Raw genomic sequence first — 17,361 nt, 5'->3', positions numbered from 1 at the left:
TTTTAAGAAATAGAATACTGTCTTATTCCATAACTTGAAATTAAGCCTGTGTTAAAAACTGTTCTGTGCTTCCCTCTTACTTCCGTTTCTTCCCTTTTGGGCTATAGGCTTCCTTAGGGAGGACATGAGGGAGAACTGAGTTCCTACTTCAGCCAATAGAATTTAGAATTATATAGTGTTTACCTATTTTGCGTAACACGGGCCCACCCACACACGTTATGAGGTGCTTAAGTGAAAGAACACTGAGCAGACAGCTATTCCATGTGTGATTCCAAGTGTAATTGGGAGATGCTTTAATATTGTCTGGATTTTATCTACTGGTGAGAAGATTGTTTATCTAGCTTATGCTGATAGCAATGGAATAAAGAGGTAGGTATTCTGTAGCTTTATTTTAAGTGTCACATTGTCAGTACTTCAGGTTAAAGGTAAGGTTCTAAGAGGAATGATTTGAATCATAATCAGATCGCTTATGTTTAATTTTTTCACATTTAGCCTTAGAAGTATGTTATGTATGAATTATATTTCCTTCTATCTTAGAGGAAGGTTTGAATAAATCTCTAGCTCTGAGGCTTTTGTGTTTTTAGGGAGGCTTTACACTGTTAATTTCACCTCCATCAGTCCTAAGAAAAATATCTATAGGTGTTTATTGCCTCTTGAGTGTTGGTCAACAGAAACCTGCAAACTCTTCATGTGTAATATTTTTCCAATCCAAGCTAGTGTACGTAGCTTTTTTTTTTTACATGCCTTAGAACTTAATGTCCATTGTTTTCTTTTGAATTATTAAATTTGTGAATTCTGTTGCTCTCTGAAGAAAATTGTTTGGAAGCCAGAATGATGGTGCTGTCATTGTACTTTGGTTAGCTGTTGAGAGTTTATTCAGAATCTTGTTGTTTGACCATAAATCTCCTCTTGAATTCTCTCAAGAGATCTAGGCCTTTGATATAAATACAATTTACTATTTAGACATTTTCTCAAGGTAGGAAAAAATAAGATTTTTTTAAAATATTGAGTCTTGCTTTATAAGGATTTTAAGACATGTTCCTATCCTGAATGTTTTGTTGTTCTTCCTCTGATATGATGGGAAGAGATTTAATAATTTTAGATCTGATCTTTGATGAGAGGGGACTCCTTTCTGCTTTAAAATGAACAATCATAAGTTCCCAGTATTCTTTTCTAAAGATTGTGTTTTCATTAAAAGAAAGGGTTATAATTGAGGTTTATTTTTCTTTTTATAGGAAATTTATTAAAACTTGAATCTTTTTGCTAGAATACTGACATGCTGCCTAGTAATGTGTGTTCATTTTTTGTCAGATTTTCTAATTTGTTTGTGAGGGGAAGTATTCAGTCTCTTGTACATATATTAAATGGAAGTAATAGGAAAAGTTGCAAGTTAGGAGGAAAAATTGATCATAGTAATTTTGCATAATTAGGGTATTTATAATGTGATAATATAACAATAATCAGAGTAGAGAGAGGAAATTTGTAAAACTACCTCAGCTGTATATATGTATGTATCATTTTCCTAATGAAAAAAGTTAAGTAGGAATACCACACTGAGTGATTTAAAATATTCACTCTGCTAAAAAATAGATGTTCTTAGCCTCCCACACATAGTGTCTCTAAATTACTGCTATAAAAATTTATGGGGAAAACATGATTTGGTCAAAGAAAGATCAGTCGCTACTTTGAGAACTTTTCATGAACTAAAGAGAAAACTAAAATTCTCAAAAGATAAAACTTCTTTTTGTCACATGAATAATAGTTGTCATCTTGTAATAATGTTCTCTTTCTATAGGTAGCTGACCTTACTTTTAGAAACAATATTGATGATTCATTTGTAATTTGAATTTTCAACTACATTCTTCCTTCCTTTTTAATAGAATTTATAATGGAATTATGAAACTATAAAAGAGTTAAAGTTAACTTCCCTTTAAGAGCAGGGAATACATACACTAACTCTGACTTGACTTAGGTTGTTGTTTTTCCCCGTTTTTGAAAATCAAACATTTAGACCACATTCAACCTTGACACTAATTGCAATGATTTTTGAGGCCTTTGATTGTATTTCAGAGCCTGTTACATGTTATGAGTAGTAGAAAACTAGAAATTGCATGGTGTCAGTTATCTACCAATAGTAGATTATACACATTTGTTTAGATACCAAGAAATCGAGATGAATCTCTGAGAAAATAAATCTGAAATGACGGAGCAGAATTACTAAGTATTAGTAAGACCTACTTGTATGCCTAACTAAATATAGTGGATATTTAGCAAGTACTTTTTTAAAGAAAAATTTATATCACATTAGGTCCTGGAAAATCCCTGGTTTAACCCTCACAGTTTGAATAATTTACCAAGCAGATGGCCCAACATCCAAATCTCAAAGCAGCTTTGTTGTTCTCATTCAGCCCTGGTGACAAATTCTATGAAGTGTGGAAAATACTGTTACCATTTCTATAGGTAGAGCAAATCACTTGCCGCAGAATAGGTTTAATAGAATCAAGAATTCATGAAGGACCCTGGATATAGCCCTCATGACTATCAGGGGCCAGAATTCTCAGGGTTGGCCCTAGGCAGTCACAGCTTGAACTTTTACAGTGTCTTCTCTAATCCGAAGAAAACACCATTGTAATGAAGTGATTTAGTGAATAATTCTGGAAAGTCCTTGACTTTATAGCTTTTCAAGATTTTGTTTTAATGAAGTATACCAGAATTACACTTTGATGCTGCTTTTTCCTAACTCTTCTTCCTCCCAGCTCCCTTTCTATTCCTTTTCATAAACTATTTAAGACGAGGATTCATTCATGTGTGTAGGTGGACAGAACTCAAATTCAAACACTGTTAAAGATTTCTACCTGTAAAAGTACATATATTAACTGAATTTACATGTATTAACTGACTTAATCCACAGAACAACCTAATGAGGTAGGCACTATTATAACCCTGACTTTATAGATAAGAAAAATTAATTCAGAAGCTATGATACTATTGCATATACAGAGTGTTTTCTAATAAAGCACCTACAGTAGATTAATAATAAAGTTGCTCTTCTGTGTCCTAACTTTTTTTTCTTTCTTAAAGAAAAATCCATGAAACATAGTTCTACAAAATTCTAGTCATTGTGGGAAATGGATCACTTTGGGTCTGGTATCACTTAGTCTGTTGAGTGGCCATACTTTTGTATAAGAACCTTCTTGACCAAGGGGCTGTGTGGATTGGCAGTTTCACATCAGAGAAAGGATGGGAGGCTTGGGAGGTTCTGTGACTTGATAGGACCAGCATAGCATGGAAATAATTGTACTTTTAGGTTGTGAGAAGGCTGAAAGTTCAACTTAGAGTATTGAATTCATTCTTTAATGCCTTTTATTAATTAAAGGTGCTATTTTGTGTATTTTCTGTTTATATTGTTCCGTTTTTACTTTTGATTTTGGAGTAATTTTAGCTTATAGAAAAATCAGAAAAGTAATTCGACTAGTTTACATATACCCTTTATTCAGCTTCCTCTAATGTGAACAGTCTATATAATCAGATTATATTAATCAAAACCAGGAGATTAATGTCTGTACAACATGATTAACTAAACTGTAGATCATATTCAAATTTAACCAGTTTTCCACTAATGTCTTTTTCTGTTTCATGATCCCATACCCCAGGTAGTTACTGCATCTCCTAATCTCTGCCAGGCTGGGAATTTCTCAGTCCTCCTTTGTCTTTTATGACTTTGGCACTTTGAATGAGTACTGATAGTTATTTTGTAGAATGTCTGTCAGTTTGCATTGGTCTGACATTTTCTCGTTACTAGATGGACATGATTATGCATTTTTTGGTGACATACCATGGAAGCAGTGTGTCCTTTGGTACAGCCTAACAGAGGATACATGATATCAAATGTCTTCTTATAGATAATGTTATCCTTGATCAGTTAATTAAAGTGGTGTTGGCCAGGTTAAAACACTGCGAAGTTTGTTTTCTCCTGTATAAATAATAAATGTCTTGGGGGAGATATTTTGAGAATGTTGTTGCCCTTTTTTATTATTTATTTATTTGAGAGAGAGAGAGAGAAAGTACACGTGCACAGGTGGGGGGGGGGAAGCAGAGGAAAAGGGACAAACTGACTCCCCAATGAGTGCAGAGCTTGAATTGGGGCTCAATCCCACAAGACCCTGAGATGATGACCTGAGCTGAAATCAGGAGTCTGTTGCTCAACTGACTCAGCCACTCAGGCGCCCCTGTTGTTGCCTTTTTTAAAATGCATGTAACTTGGTCAGTATTTCAGTAAAAATAAAGTTTAGAGAAAACCCAGGTTATTCTCTTCCTGGGAGAAATTTAACTGTCCAAAATAATTATTACATCATACTCTTTTTGGAAGGGCCCATAACCTACATTAGATTAATATGGTTTACCGTTGGAATATAAAAAGATGACGATGGGCTCAGTGTTCCATTTTTAATTTCATAGGTTAGTATACATTTAAAGTGGTTGGCAAAGAAACCATTTTATTCATTTTTTCCATGTTTAAATTTTATTCAAGGGACTTTTAAATTCAGCTTTAAACAATTAGTTGAATTACTGAGAAAATTTAAAATAGCTAGTCAGTATTACTTTATTTCCATGCTAGGACAATAGCATGTAACATGTAGCCTGTAAACTCTCTTTAAAACTTTATATTAGGAATAGTTAAAGGATATTCTTGCTTGTTTACCATTGTAGTTCTCTCTGTACCACCCCCTGCCATGTACTTTTAAATTCCGTATTTCAGCAGTTCCAGAGAGCTAGAGTTATAACTTTAGTTTTCTTATCTATAAAGTAAGAATTGAAATAGTTCCTACCTAATTAAGGTTGTTCTGGGGATTAAATCAGTTAATACATGTAAAGTGCTTAGAACAGTGCTTGGCATAGGGACAGAACCCAGTAAGTGTTAGCCACTATGAAAAAAAAAGTAGCATAAGCGTGAGTTGACTGCCAGTGTTGAGTGCTGACTTGAGAAAATGATAGAATTTTCCATGGATATACTCTTATCCGATGTTTTTGTTCCAAATAGCTGTCAAAGCCTACTGAATTTGCTGCTTTTGTTTGGGATTTTAGTGGTTAAACCTAAGGGAATTTCTGGTCTTGGTTTCTGAGAAGCATATTCTCATTTTAGGAACTTTGGAAATCTGAAAGGGTTGCACACAGGCCAAATATGGGCAGAGACACTAAAAATGTTTGAGGCCTTATTTGAGTCTTTTAAAATACATTTCTAGGTGTAGGGTATTAGGTGATCATTTGAGGTCAGCCAATCAGGAATACTGCCCTGTAGTTTTTTCTTGGTTGTTACTTTTTAGGGAGTACATGAAGGCTTCTGTCCATAAGCTGTCTTGACTCACTTCCAGTATATGTTTTTCTTTCCAATGGTACCAGGAATTTGCCTTAGTCTAATACCTGCTTTTCATCTTGGTTTCCTTTCTCCCTTTCCATTTTTTAAACAGCCATGCAAAGTCCACTTCATTTACTGAAGTTTTTATTGTTGGTTGCTACCAGGAAACAGGATTGACAAATACAGTGAGCAGTGAGGAAGTGACAGTTTCAAACAGTCTCAAAAAACACTAGTTATAGTTGCATAGTTGTTACTATTCCATACCAGAGTGTAACTTGTTTAGTTCATTTCACCCAGGTATACTTTCTAGTCTCTCTCCTAACCCATAGTAGAGTCTCCTGTTCTTATTTAGGAATTACCCCCATCCAATCTTGTATGGGATTTGATTTGTGGTATCAGAAAACCCAGGCTACTTAACTTGTAGGAGCCACAGTTCTCCATTTATAAAATGGGGATAAATGAGTTAATGTATGTTGAATTAATATATGGGTTTCAGTTCTAGCTTTGCCAGATATTACCTTTTTGACCTTGAACCCAGTAGTGGCCTTTCTGACCAACACACTCAGTTCCCTTATCTGGAAAATGGAGTTAATAAGACTTTCCTATCTAATTCACAGGGCTATTGTGAGGGTCAAATAAAATAACCTTATGTGAAAGCACTTTGCTAATTAACATTCTGTGCAAGTGAAAGATAGACTTTAATCCAAGGTTGATTCAAGTTGACACCCCTTTTGATTTAAAAAGATTCCCCTATGCTTTCCAAAGCTTGCTTTTAATTTCTCTAGATATGGGCCCTCTAGGTCAAGAAGATATTTGCTTATCTGGCCCTCATGGATTAGCCTTTTTTCCAAATGTCAGACTATCCAGCACTGTCCTGTAAGACTACTTCTATGGTCACCCCAGCTCCAGTCTCTTTCCTTCAACCACTTAAGAGAGGTTGCTACAATATTAAAATATTTTAGATGCACAGAAATATTAATAATTAATCACTATCAAGGTAAGGTGATAGTTCAATTTTCACTTCTAGCCACTCTTATCAATTCTAAAAAAATACTGAAACTGCTGATACCTTCTAAGCCATTGCCTAACATAAGGCTTAGTAATAACCATTTAAGATATCAGATGATGAGGTAAGAAAGCAAACATTTGTTAATTATTTTACTATGTACCAAGCATTATGCCAAAAATAGGGGAAATTCCCCTCCTAAAAACAAGCTGTCATCCTCAATTTGAGATTAGAACAGTGGTTCTCATAGGGTGAAGGGTGAGAAGGTGGGACATTTTCAATCATCACAAGTAGGGATGCCACTAAGGGGTGGAAAGGCTAGGAGTGCTACCAAGCCTCCTGCAGTGAACAGGCCAGCCACCCCACAATATCAAAATATCGGTAGTGCTGAGGTTGAGAAGCCCTAGTTTAGAGGAGCAAATATTGTCCACGTGAAAGATGTTAACTACTTTCCCATCAGGATGAAAATATCTTGTCCCTGTAAGTGGTAGAATATCAGTGTGTCATTTAGCTATCCTGACGGGGAAAACTAGGTGTTTGCACAGGGGGTACCCTGTATTTTGGGAAGGGGAACATGGACTTCACTTCTTCCATTGCTGTATTGAAAGGCTTAAAGTCATTGACAGGCAGTAGTAACCTCATATTCCTGTTGGCTCCATTGTTTCTTCTATCCTTTCTTTTATGGAAGAATGCTGCTTATTAATCCTGCTGATTATGAAAGAAGGGGATTAGATTTTCACTCTTATCAAGAAACTGCTATAAATTCACCTCCCTTCCATGGTAGCTTAATTGGTTTCAGAAAATGGCTCCTCCACAAATATATCAAAACAGTTCTGTTTGAGTCATCCTTTTGAAATCAACCAAAGGGGAACTCTAGTGTAGATGGGAGTCTGTTTCATTAGAGATAATATATGCAGTCCACACCATTTTTCACCATAAAAGAAGCATTTCATATTTTAAAACATTTTCGGTTTTTTTTTCGGCATCCCTTTGTGCCTATTCATTTCCCCATCAAAATATTATGTAAACATAATATTTTGTATTTGCTCTTTGTTTAGTATTTGTTTTGCTTCTTTTTATTTTTCAGGGCAGGAGTTCTGTATTTAGTAGGTAGTAAGCAAGAGGCTGTGTGCAATGTAAATAAAAGAAAAAAACCACGTTATGCTGAGGGAGCAGTTTGAACAAAGATTGATTTCCCAGTTTTCCTTCTCTAAGTGAAACTGACAATTATATGTTAAAGAAAGTCATTCCTTTGGGAAGAGTTGATTAAAAAAACTAAACAACAAGTGATTGGAATGTTTTATCAAATTAATGAGACTGTTCATAAGAAAACTATATAGTTTATAGCTCTTTTTTTATGTTTTCCCAGCCTACACAGAAAATAACACTATTTTAGAATGCGTTTCTTTAAAACAATTTAACTAGGGAAGGTCCCTGCCAATGAAAACATGCTTACTTTCTAAGGATCAAGTGGAGTTTTAAAATAATAGGTATTGTAGGAAGCAACCTTATTATTAGTAAGATTTTTTTCTTATCATTTTTTCCCAGTCTCAGGTAGAATTGTGCTATTTAATGTTCTTTTTTTTTTTAATTTTTTAAGATTTTATTTATTTGACAGGCAGAGATCACAAGTAGGCAGAGAGGCAGGCAGAGAGAGAGGGAAGCAGGCTCCCCACTGAGCAGAAAGCCCAATGTGGGGCTCGATCCCAGGACTCCAGGATCATGACCTGAGCCGAAGGCAGAGGCTTTAACCCACTGAGCCACCCAGGTGCCCCATGTGCTATTTAATGTTCTTTTTGTTAGATCATCACATTGGGAAAGAACTGAATATATGAGATCAAACCAGCTAACTTAATTGAGTATCAACAGCTCGGGCCAGTAATTGAGGCACTAGAATATACTTTACAGAGATATCCTTTCACATTCTCAAGTGAATTTAGGAATGACTTTAGGAATTAATTTTGAAGAATTCTGTATTTTATTCAGATTTTAAATATAGAGAATACAGAAGGAGGGTGGGTACAAGAGCACCATCTAGCAACTTGGCTTTGTTAAAGATTCTAAACCACTCAAAATCATCACTCTTCAGAGCATGTAAAGATTCTAACACTTCTTTCCAACAAACACCTGTCAACATGTATTAGAATTACAATGAAAGGTTCCACAAGTTGCTGTCATAGCATATGCTATTCATAGTTTAAGAATGCCAAGTTATATATCATTGGTTATATGCCATTTTGAATTTAAGAAAACTTTATCTTGGGTGATTTAAGTGTATAAACAGTACTGCTAAAGTGTTTTATTATGGGTTTCAGATTATTAGATACAGAAGTAAAAGCCAAGCTTGAGTGTGTTCCCGTTATTGAAACTTTGATATTACTAATAAAATATCCCAAAATCTAAGGGGCCTAAGAAGAGTAAGAATAATTGAAAGTCTCTTGATTTTCCTTGGCTAATTTGGCCAGGGTCTCTAGGAAGTATGAAATGGTGGATGTATGCTAGCCCTATTCCAGTTACTTGTCAAAGCTAAAAATTGTTCCTTTTGCTATCAAGGCGATGGGACTAAATCTATAGTCCTACATGTACATTCCTTATAAATTCTTATGTTAGAACCAGATGGTCTCGTATTTTTTACAGCTCCAAAATTCTCTTCATTCGACTTTAGTCCCTTCATTTTTAGAAATGAGGGAACATTGCTTTGTTCAAAGAACTAGAACTAGAACATGGGCTAATATTTGTTAGCCATGCTATACGCTAGTATCAGCCAATTATGGGCTTTCATATATATCATTTTCAGATTTCGGCCATATATGTGTACTTATTGATACTATTTAATACTATTAAATGACTTACCTCTTTAAGTAAGTGTTTTTAAAGGAACATTTTACTTCTATAAATGGAAAATTATCACTTCCTAAAAATAGAAAGTAACTAAATAGTAGTCTAAATCAAGACGAAGCCATAAAATTTAGTTTAAACTTTAAATTTAATTATTGTTATTAAATTTTTAATTTTTGCTCTTCTTGGTTAGAAATGTATCAAAGCAATGTTTTTTGTGTTTGGTGGCAGTACTTTAATCACTAACCAGAAAAGCACAGTTAAAGCTTCTAATTAAGCTTTGCTCAGCTTTTTGTAATGGGATGTTTCTGTGGGGGGGACTAAATGGGTATGAATTCTTGTTTGTATATTAAAATCTGATTTAATATAGATCAGAAGGTCTTGGTAAATGGACCAAAATTGTTCTTTGGTTAATTTGAATTAATTTGTTTTAAAACTCATCAATTTTTTCATTGAAGGTTTCAGTTAGCTTCATGTTATTTCTTTTTCTCCCATCCAAGTACTAACCAGGCCCGACCCTGCTTAGCTTCCAAGATCAGACGAGATCGGGCGCGTTCAGGGTGGTATGGCCGTAGACCATGTTATTTCTTTTTCTAAATGGAGGATATGATCAGTATTGTTTATTTTACTGAAATAAAACATTTCTTTGGGGAGTTGAGAGAATTTTTTTTTTTTCATAGAATTGTAGCTCTTTATTTTTTTTTTTTTAAGATTTTTCTTTATTTTTTCAACAGAGATCACAAGTGGCAGAGAGGCAGGCAGAGAGGGGGGGAAGCAGGCTCCCTGCTGTGCAAAGAGCTTGATGTGGGGCTTGATCCCAGGATCCTCAGATCATGACCTGAGCCAAAGGCAGAGGCTTAACCCACTGAGCCACCTAGGCGCCCCGAGAGTTGAGAGAATTTTGTAGAGTATTTGAATGGAGGAAATTTTTAAAAACTAGTTCTTAAGCATATTTTATTTATTTAAAATAACTTCAGTGTTTCTTAAATTTACTAACAATAAAAATTAGTGTGTTTGTCTGAATTGCTGGTCTAAATGTGTATGTCAGTTATGAGGGATAAAAGAGGGTCAGAATGGTTAAGCCTTCTCCTTTTACTTGTTCTTACTCATTGGGCTACAAATAGTCTGTGTTGCCTTCTCTCCAAAAGTGCTGCTGTAGAAGCAGTATTTCACTGTACTACAGAAAAAGACAAATAGGCATTTTTTATTCATTTTGTTTCCTGTGAAACTTGTTGGTGGAAGTATAAAGTCAGGAGACTGTCATGGGTTAGCTAGTAAGAGTTGTGAAAACCTTTGTAACAGGTTTAACAGGAAGATCATAGAGAGAATAGATGTAGGAAATAATTAGTCCCATTAAGCTGCTGATGAAATAGATATAGTATTATGGGGATTGTTTATTGTAGTATTTCTTCTGGTTTATCAGAAATATTAGTCTTGTTTTTCCTCTCAAATTTATATTTCTTAATTAAGCTTTTTAATTTGAGATCATTGTAAATTCATATGTGGTCATAAGTTATAAGACAAGAGATTCTGTGTACCCTTCACACAGTTCCCCCCAATTGTAATATCTTGCAAAACTATAGTAAAATATCACAACCAGAATATTGACACTGGTAAAAACAGAACATTTCCATCACCACAGGGGTCCTTTCTGATGTCTTTCTGTTGCCACGCCCACTTCCCTTTTGCTCCTACCTACTCCTTAACATCCTAGCAAGCATTTATGTTTTTCCCATTTCTGTAATTCTGTCATGTTGAGAGTGTTACATAAATAAAATCATTTATGTAACCTGTTGACGTTAGCTTTTTTTTTTAACTCAGCATCATTCTCTAGAGATTCATCCTTGTTATTTCTTCTGTGTTCCTTTTTATTGCTGAGTACTATTCCACAACATGAATGTACCACAGTTTAATCATTCACTCAGTAAAGAACATCTGGACTATTTCCAGTTTTGGGCTATTATGAATAAGGCTGCTATAAGACATTCATGTATAGGTTTTATAACATAAATCTTCATTTCATTTCTCTCGGATAAATGCCAAGGTGTGCCATATATAATTGTCTTAAATATTCCTTTACATACATTTGAAACCACCTCTGACAGTGTTAATAATTTTTGCTTGACTTTCAGACATACTGTAGAAATCCAAGAAAAGGAAAGTTCATTGTATTTACCTGTATTTTTACTTAACCATGTTCTTTCTTCTTTTCTGATGTTCCGGGGTTCTTCTATCAGTTTTCTTCTTAGAGAATTTCTGCTAGCTGTTCTAATAGAGTAGATCTGTGATGACAACTTCTGTTTAATTTTCTCTCACCTGAGACTGTCTTGATTTCCCCTCCATTTTTGCTGGGTATAGGATTCTGGGTTGACAGTTCTTTTCTTTCAACACCTGAAAAAGATATGTTACTTTCTTGGCTTCTATGAGGTATTTTGACATGGATTTTTTTAGGTTTATGCTCTGTGAGTTTTGTTCAGCTTCTTGAATCTGTGGTTGTGGTTTCTCTTTCCAAATTTGCCAAGATTTCAGCCATTATATGAATACTTTTCAGTCCCATTCTCTTTCTTCTTTTTCTGGGTTCTAGTGATACGAGTATTAGCTCTTTTCCTGTGATCCCACAGGTTCATGAGGCTCTGCTCTTTCTTCATTTTTTTTCCCCTCGTCTTTCTTCTTGTCCATTTTCCCTCCTCCTCCCCCTCCTCCTCTTCCTTCTTCTTCTTGTCTATTTTCCCTCCTTCTCCTCCTCCTTCTTACCGACTTTCCCTCCTCCTCCCCTTCCTCCTCCTCTTCTTCTTGTCTGTTTCCCTTCTGTTGTTCCTCTTCTTCCTCTTGTCTGTTTTCCCTCTGTTGTTCAGATTAAGTAATTTCTCTCTTCTGGTTCACTGATTCTTTATTATGTCACTTTTATTCTGCTGGTAAGCCCATCCTAAAAAGTGAGCATTTAAATTTTTGTCTCTTTGTCCAGAATTTTTTGTTTGTCCCAAATATGTTTGCATCTTACATTTTTATCATGATTGGTTTAAAATCCTTGTCTGGTAATTCTGATATCTCTGTCATCTCAGCTTCAGTATTTATTTCTTTTTGCATTGTCTTAAATCTTTATAGTTCTTAATACAATGAATGGTTTTCTGTTGAAACCTGGACATTTTGGTATTATGTTCTGAGATTCTGGATGTTACCTAAACCTACTATTTCCACTATCTTTTTCTCTCACTGCCTTGGCTGGGGAATAGTGGCTGCCTTCTTTTTACTGCCAGGTAGACATAGAAGTCCAGGTTCCATACTCAGCCTTCATTGACACCCAGCGCAAGGGAATCCTTGTTACTGCCATGTGGCGATGGAAGTCCAGGCTTCCCTAACACTGCTAGAGTAGAGGTGGGGGCATGTTACCAACCAGCAGGGTGAAAGTCTTGGATCCCTACTTGGCTGCCCGACAGTACCTTGGCTGGGGGCAGGGGGCTAGGCTTCTTTATTATGGCCTTGTGAGGTAGAAGTCTAGGCTCCCCACTAGGCTCTTGCTTGTGTGGGCAGTGGTAGGACCAGTGTTTTCTGTAGTGGTTGGCTATAGTAGAATAGTTATTGTCAAAAGTTATCTCTCTTACTAAGGTTGCCCCTTCCTCATTCCTTTAACTGGAGAGGTAAAGCTTTTGGGGTGGCTTTTTGTTTGTTCATTTGGTTTTTGTCTCTGCCAATTGCTATTTCCAGGTTGCTGGATTGTTCAGCTCTAAATCTGGGATATAGTAACCATAAAGAAAACCCAGAGAAACTCAGCACTGTGTCACTCCTTGTGCCCCAAGGTCCCTAGCTGGTCTGTCTGCTCTCTATTTTTCAGAGTCTTCTTATGTTTTGTATGTAATGTCCAGAGTTTGCAGTTGTACTTAGTGGAAATAATAGGGAACAATTACTCCTATTCCATTTTCCTAAAGTTACCAAATTTACATTTTTAAACTATTTAAATAGAAGAACCAAATATATAACCATTATTGGGGAAAATATCATGCACTTTCTATATTATATAGAAAATATATAACTTTGCATAATATTGTGTGTATATATAGAGAGAGAGAGAAAATTATATAACTTTGCATAATATTGTGCTCACAAGGACTGCTGGAAGATAACATCTTTATTTAAACTGAAATTCATTGTTCACACTATTAATGAAAACTTTTTGCCTCTAGGAGATAATGCAAAAGGTGTCCCAAGGCTCCTGACCAGTGAACAAAGATTTGAGAGAGACAGCCAAGCTCATGTTTTCTCCTGATCAAGAAAATCATCCATCCAAAGCACCAGTAAAATACGGTGAACTCATTGTCTTAGGGTAAGTTTTCTCCATCTGATGACACATAAATATAGTGACTTTAACATCCAGATTGAAATTACTTTTTAGATTGTATATCCTATCTATTTCCAAAAATGATTTAAAGCTACAGGATGATTATCTCAAAATAATATTGATAATGTTAAATCAAGAAACTCTTAATCCTCATTTTTTATGCCATCTCTTAAAAGTGCTCATGTATGCATAAACTTTGCCTTACCGTTACTCTCAGAAAGAACAAAGCTTCTTAAAGATGAAAAATGTAGGGGCGCCTGGGTGGCTCAGTGGGTTGAAGCCTCTGCCTTCGGCTCGGGTCGTGATCTCAGGGTCCTGGGATCAAGACCCGCATCAGGCTCTCTGCTCAGCGGGGAGCCTGCTTCCCCCTCTCTCTCTGCCTGCCTTTCTGCCTACTTGGATCTCTGTCAAATAAATAAATAAAATCTTCTAAAAAAAAAAAAAGATGAAAAATATAAAATCTAAATGTCTGAAGTCATATAATTGTTTCATTTGTCTTCCCTGTCCCATCTTTTAGAAAAGTATGACTCAGCTGCCTTTACCAAAATCCCTTCCCTGTTTAGGTCATTTCATATAAGTTAGTATTTATTTGTTCCTTTGTCCTTCTGAGATGGTTGTTGCTTTATGCATATGGTCCTATTCTTCTTGTGATAGAGTTGTACAGGCTAAAGATATGATGACTCTGAAGCCCAGAGTCTCACTACTTGTTTGCTTCCTAAGTGTTCTTATCCATACAACTTACATAGACATAATCTAAAGAATAAAGAACAGATGATTCCATATTTCAGTTTATTCAGTCTAAACTTGCATTAACTGTCAAAGCTGAGAATATTAGTCCATTAGCAAGAGATTTCAGAAACTAGAGATTGCATATTTTACTTTCCCCCGATGTTTCTTTTCTTCTGTCTAGAAATCAGCTCTAGGAACAATTATATGACTTTAGATATTTGAAACAACAGGTTTTAGAGTCATGTTGGTACAAGTTCTTGTTTAAGTGAGAATGTGTCCCTTGTTTCAGAGGGGAGAGAGAGAGAAAGTCAGAAGATAATATGGAGTTAATGAGCTTGACTAGAAGTCATGAATGCCAAATTCCAGTGCCTATTCTACCATTGCTAGTTATATGACCTTAGGCAAGTCACTTCACCATTCTGGGTCTTGGTTTCCTCTTCAGTAAAATGACGGACAAGATCATCTGAGGCCCATTGAGACCTAAAAATCTTTTTTCCCAAAAACAACTTAATACAACTTCAGATCACATAGATCTTAATATAGTAATGACTAACAGCTTCTAATTTCCAAAAATTATTCAAAGTTAAATTCTTCTACTAGGAATTCTGAGTCATTTGAAGACTGGAATTTAAAATTTAGTATATCGTTTAAACTGCCTTTCTTAGCCCAGCAGTTTCTCATCGTAGTTGTCTCTGTATCTGGCACTTGATTTCTTAAAATACAAATAATACTTTTTTCCAGCCCTCAGAAGAAATAAAGCTGGATAAGGTTGTCAGTTTGGTGTTATTGCTACTTTAGAATAGAGTTTTGAGCTACAGAAACACAGTGTTTGGGAATAGAGAGTATATCCCCAGAAGAGAAACCAGTCAAGTAACTAAGCAGACAGAATAGTCAGGATTCACGTAGGACCGGTGGCAAAACACAGCCTAGAATTGTTGTATTAACTAAGGGGTGTGACTCTGAGCTCTTAGCAAGGCTAGCAAGATTAGCAAGGGCTTTCTCCAACAGAAATCAGTGTGTTTTATTTTTTGTAAAGAATCAATATAATTGGGCGCCTGGGTGGCTCAGTGGGTTAAGCCGCTGCCTTCAGCTCAGGTCATGATCTCAGGGTCCTGGGATCAAGTCCTGCATTGGGCTCTCTGCTCAGCAGGGGGCCTGCTTCCCTCTCTCTCTGCCTGCCTCTCCGTCTACTTGTGATCTCTCTCTGTCAAATAAATAAATAAAATCTTTAAAAAAAGAATCAATATTTCTATATATGGCAGTTTGAGTAAAGCCCCTTCTCTTCCTTGTCAGCCACTACTAGAGGCCATTTTACAATCACATTCTCCTCCAACCTCAAAACTCTCCCTGGTCCCTCGTTCATTTTCCCTCAAGACTGACCAACTATATATAAGAGACCAGGAAACAAACCAAAGATTTGTCAGGGGGCAGGGGACAGTGAATGAGGAGAGATTGTTATTAAGCCACTACTCAGGCCAAATGAAGCAAAAAAGAATTCAAAAAAGCATGGCACAAACACCTGGATTTAAATTCTAGTACTTCCATTGCCACTTGTGTGACCTTCAGAAAATGACTTAATTTCCCTGAAGGAATTTTATTCCCCTGAGGAATAACTTAAATTCCTAACTGGTAAAAGCCGAGTGATGCAAATCTCTATAATTTTTATGAGAATGGATTAAATGAGGTGCTATATGGTAGAGAACACAATAGTGCCTAATACACGGTAAACACCCAAATGTTTTCTTGTGAACTTCTTTCCTATCCAATCCTCATTTACTTGCTTATTTTTAGGACAGGTATATAGTATCATGGAGAAATGGTTATAAGATCTGAATGACAAAAATGTGTTTTGTCACTGTTTAGCAGGCATCTTTAATTAGATAGGTTTTCCCAACATAATGTGAATGTGTATGTGTGCATTCATGTCCTAAGTCTTATCAGACTTATCAAATGAGTCTAAAAATTTCTTATTTCAAAAGTTAAGGTATTTAAAGTATTTAGTTGACAATTAAAGGAGATTCTGTTTTAGACAATTCATACTGTACTTTTAAAGGTTGTATTAGCACATGCAAACATCCACCTTTAAAAAACATAGAATGAGTCATAAGGAATCAGACATGCCATTAATCAGCTCTTGATTATCTTGAATAAAAGAGGGAAGAAAAATACAGATAATTTAAAGCTATTTATAATCCAAAAAATACTTCTTTGTGACTTGGAATGTAACCAGAATATCATTTTGTTTCATACTCAGACAGCTGGTCTAGGGATCAGTAATTACTGAAGGGAATTTGAGATACTTACAGTGTGCTAATAGATAATTAATTGGAGATCGATCCATATTTTAAGACAAAGTAAAACATTTGTTTCAGAATTGTGTGGTTCTTATAAGACATCACCTAAACTTTTTTCCCCCCACCAGGTATAATGGATCTCTCCCAAACGGTGACAGAGGAAGAAGGAAAAGTAGGTTTGCTTTGTTTAAAAGACCTAAGGCAAATGGGGTGAAGCCCAGCACTGTGCATATCGCTTGTACTCCTCAGGCTGCAAAGGTAAAAAGCAAACAAACCCAAATTAAACTAAATAAGTTAACTTGAGAAATTGAAAGACCCATACATGTTGTTTATGTTCTCTAGGGTTCCCTTCACATTCTGTACCAGAAGTTTCCTTTTGTTTCGATGGGAGCAGACACTTTGGAGACATTACTTGAAAGGCTGCCATATGGAAGGGCATCAGACTTTTTTTTTTTTTTTTTTTTTTTTAAATGACAAACCAGGTTCAGTGGGTAGAAATTAGGAGGAAACATTCCCTTTCAATAAGAAATTTTTAAAAAGGTAGGTTGGGACCAGGGCTTTATCTAGTATTTAGAATTATACAGCTGTCTACCCTGAGAAGTAGGGAGTTTCCACTGTTACTAGAGGGGCCTTGCCAATGAATGTAGTATATAATAAGCATACTCAGGTAGTTGAAGCATTGTATAGATGAGGTGATATTTTTAAACTCAGGGTTAATTGTGTGATTCTTACAGGAGATCTTTATCAAAGATTCTGCTTATGCTCTTATTTTTTTGTTTGCTTGTTTTATGGGCCTCAAAGC

General features: G+C 35.7%; 1 protein-coding gene across 3 annotated transcripts in view; it reads left to right on the top strand.

Annotated features, from left to right (window-relative positions):
- Nucleotides 1–17,361, top strand: part of PELI1 (pellino E3 ubiquitin protein ligase 1) — a 57,572-nt gene that overhangs the window by 30,250 nt on the left and 9,961 nt on the right. For 2 of the 3 annotated variants that reach the window (XM_044264086.1, XM_044264088.1), the window contains exons 2-3: nucleotides 13,382–13,521; nucleotides 16,688–16,817. In XM_044264086.1, the coding sequence (XP_044120021.1) occupies nucleotides 13,451–13,521; nucleotides 16,688–16,817 (201 nt within the window). In that variant the 5' untranslated portion in view covers nucleotides 13,382–13,450. Of the gene's footprint in view, nucleotides 1–289; nucleotides 370–13,381; nucleotides 13,522–16,687; nucleotides 16,818–17,361 lie in introns of those variants that run through there. The other variant, XM_044264087.1, reaches the window with a different exon arrangement.

Source organism: Neovison vison, chromosome 8 (assembly GCF_020171115.1).
Source record: "Neovison vison isolate M4711 chromosome 8, ASM_NN_V1, whole genome shotgun sequence".
NCBI lineage: Eukaryota > Metazoa > Chordata > Mammalia > Carnivora > Mustelidae > Neogale > Neogale vison.
This window is presented reverse-complemented; position numbering and strand designations above follow the sequence as displayed.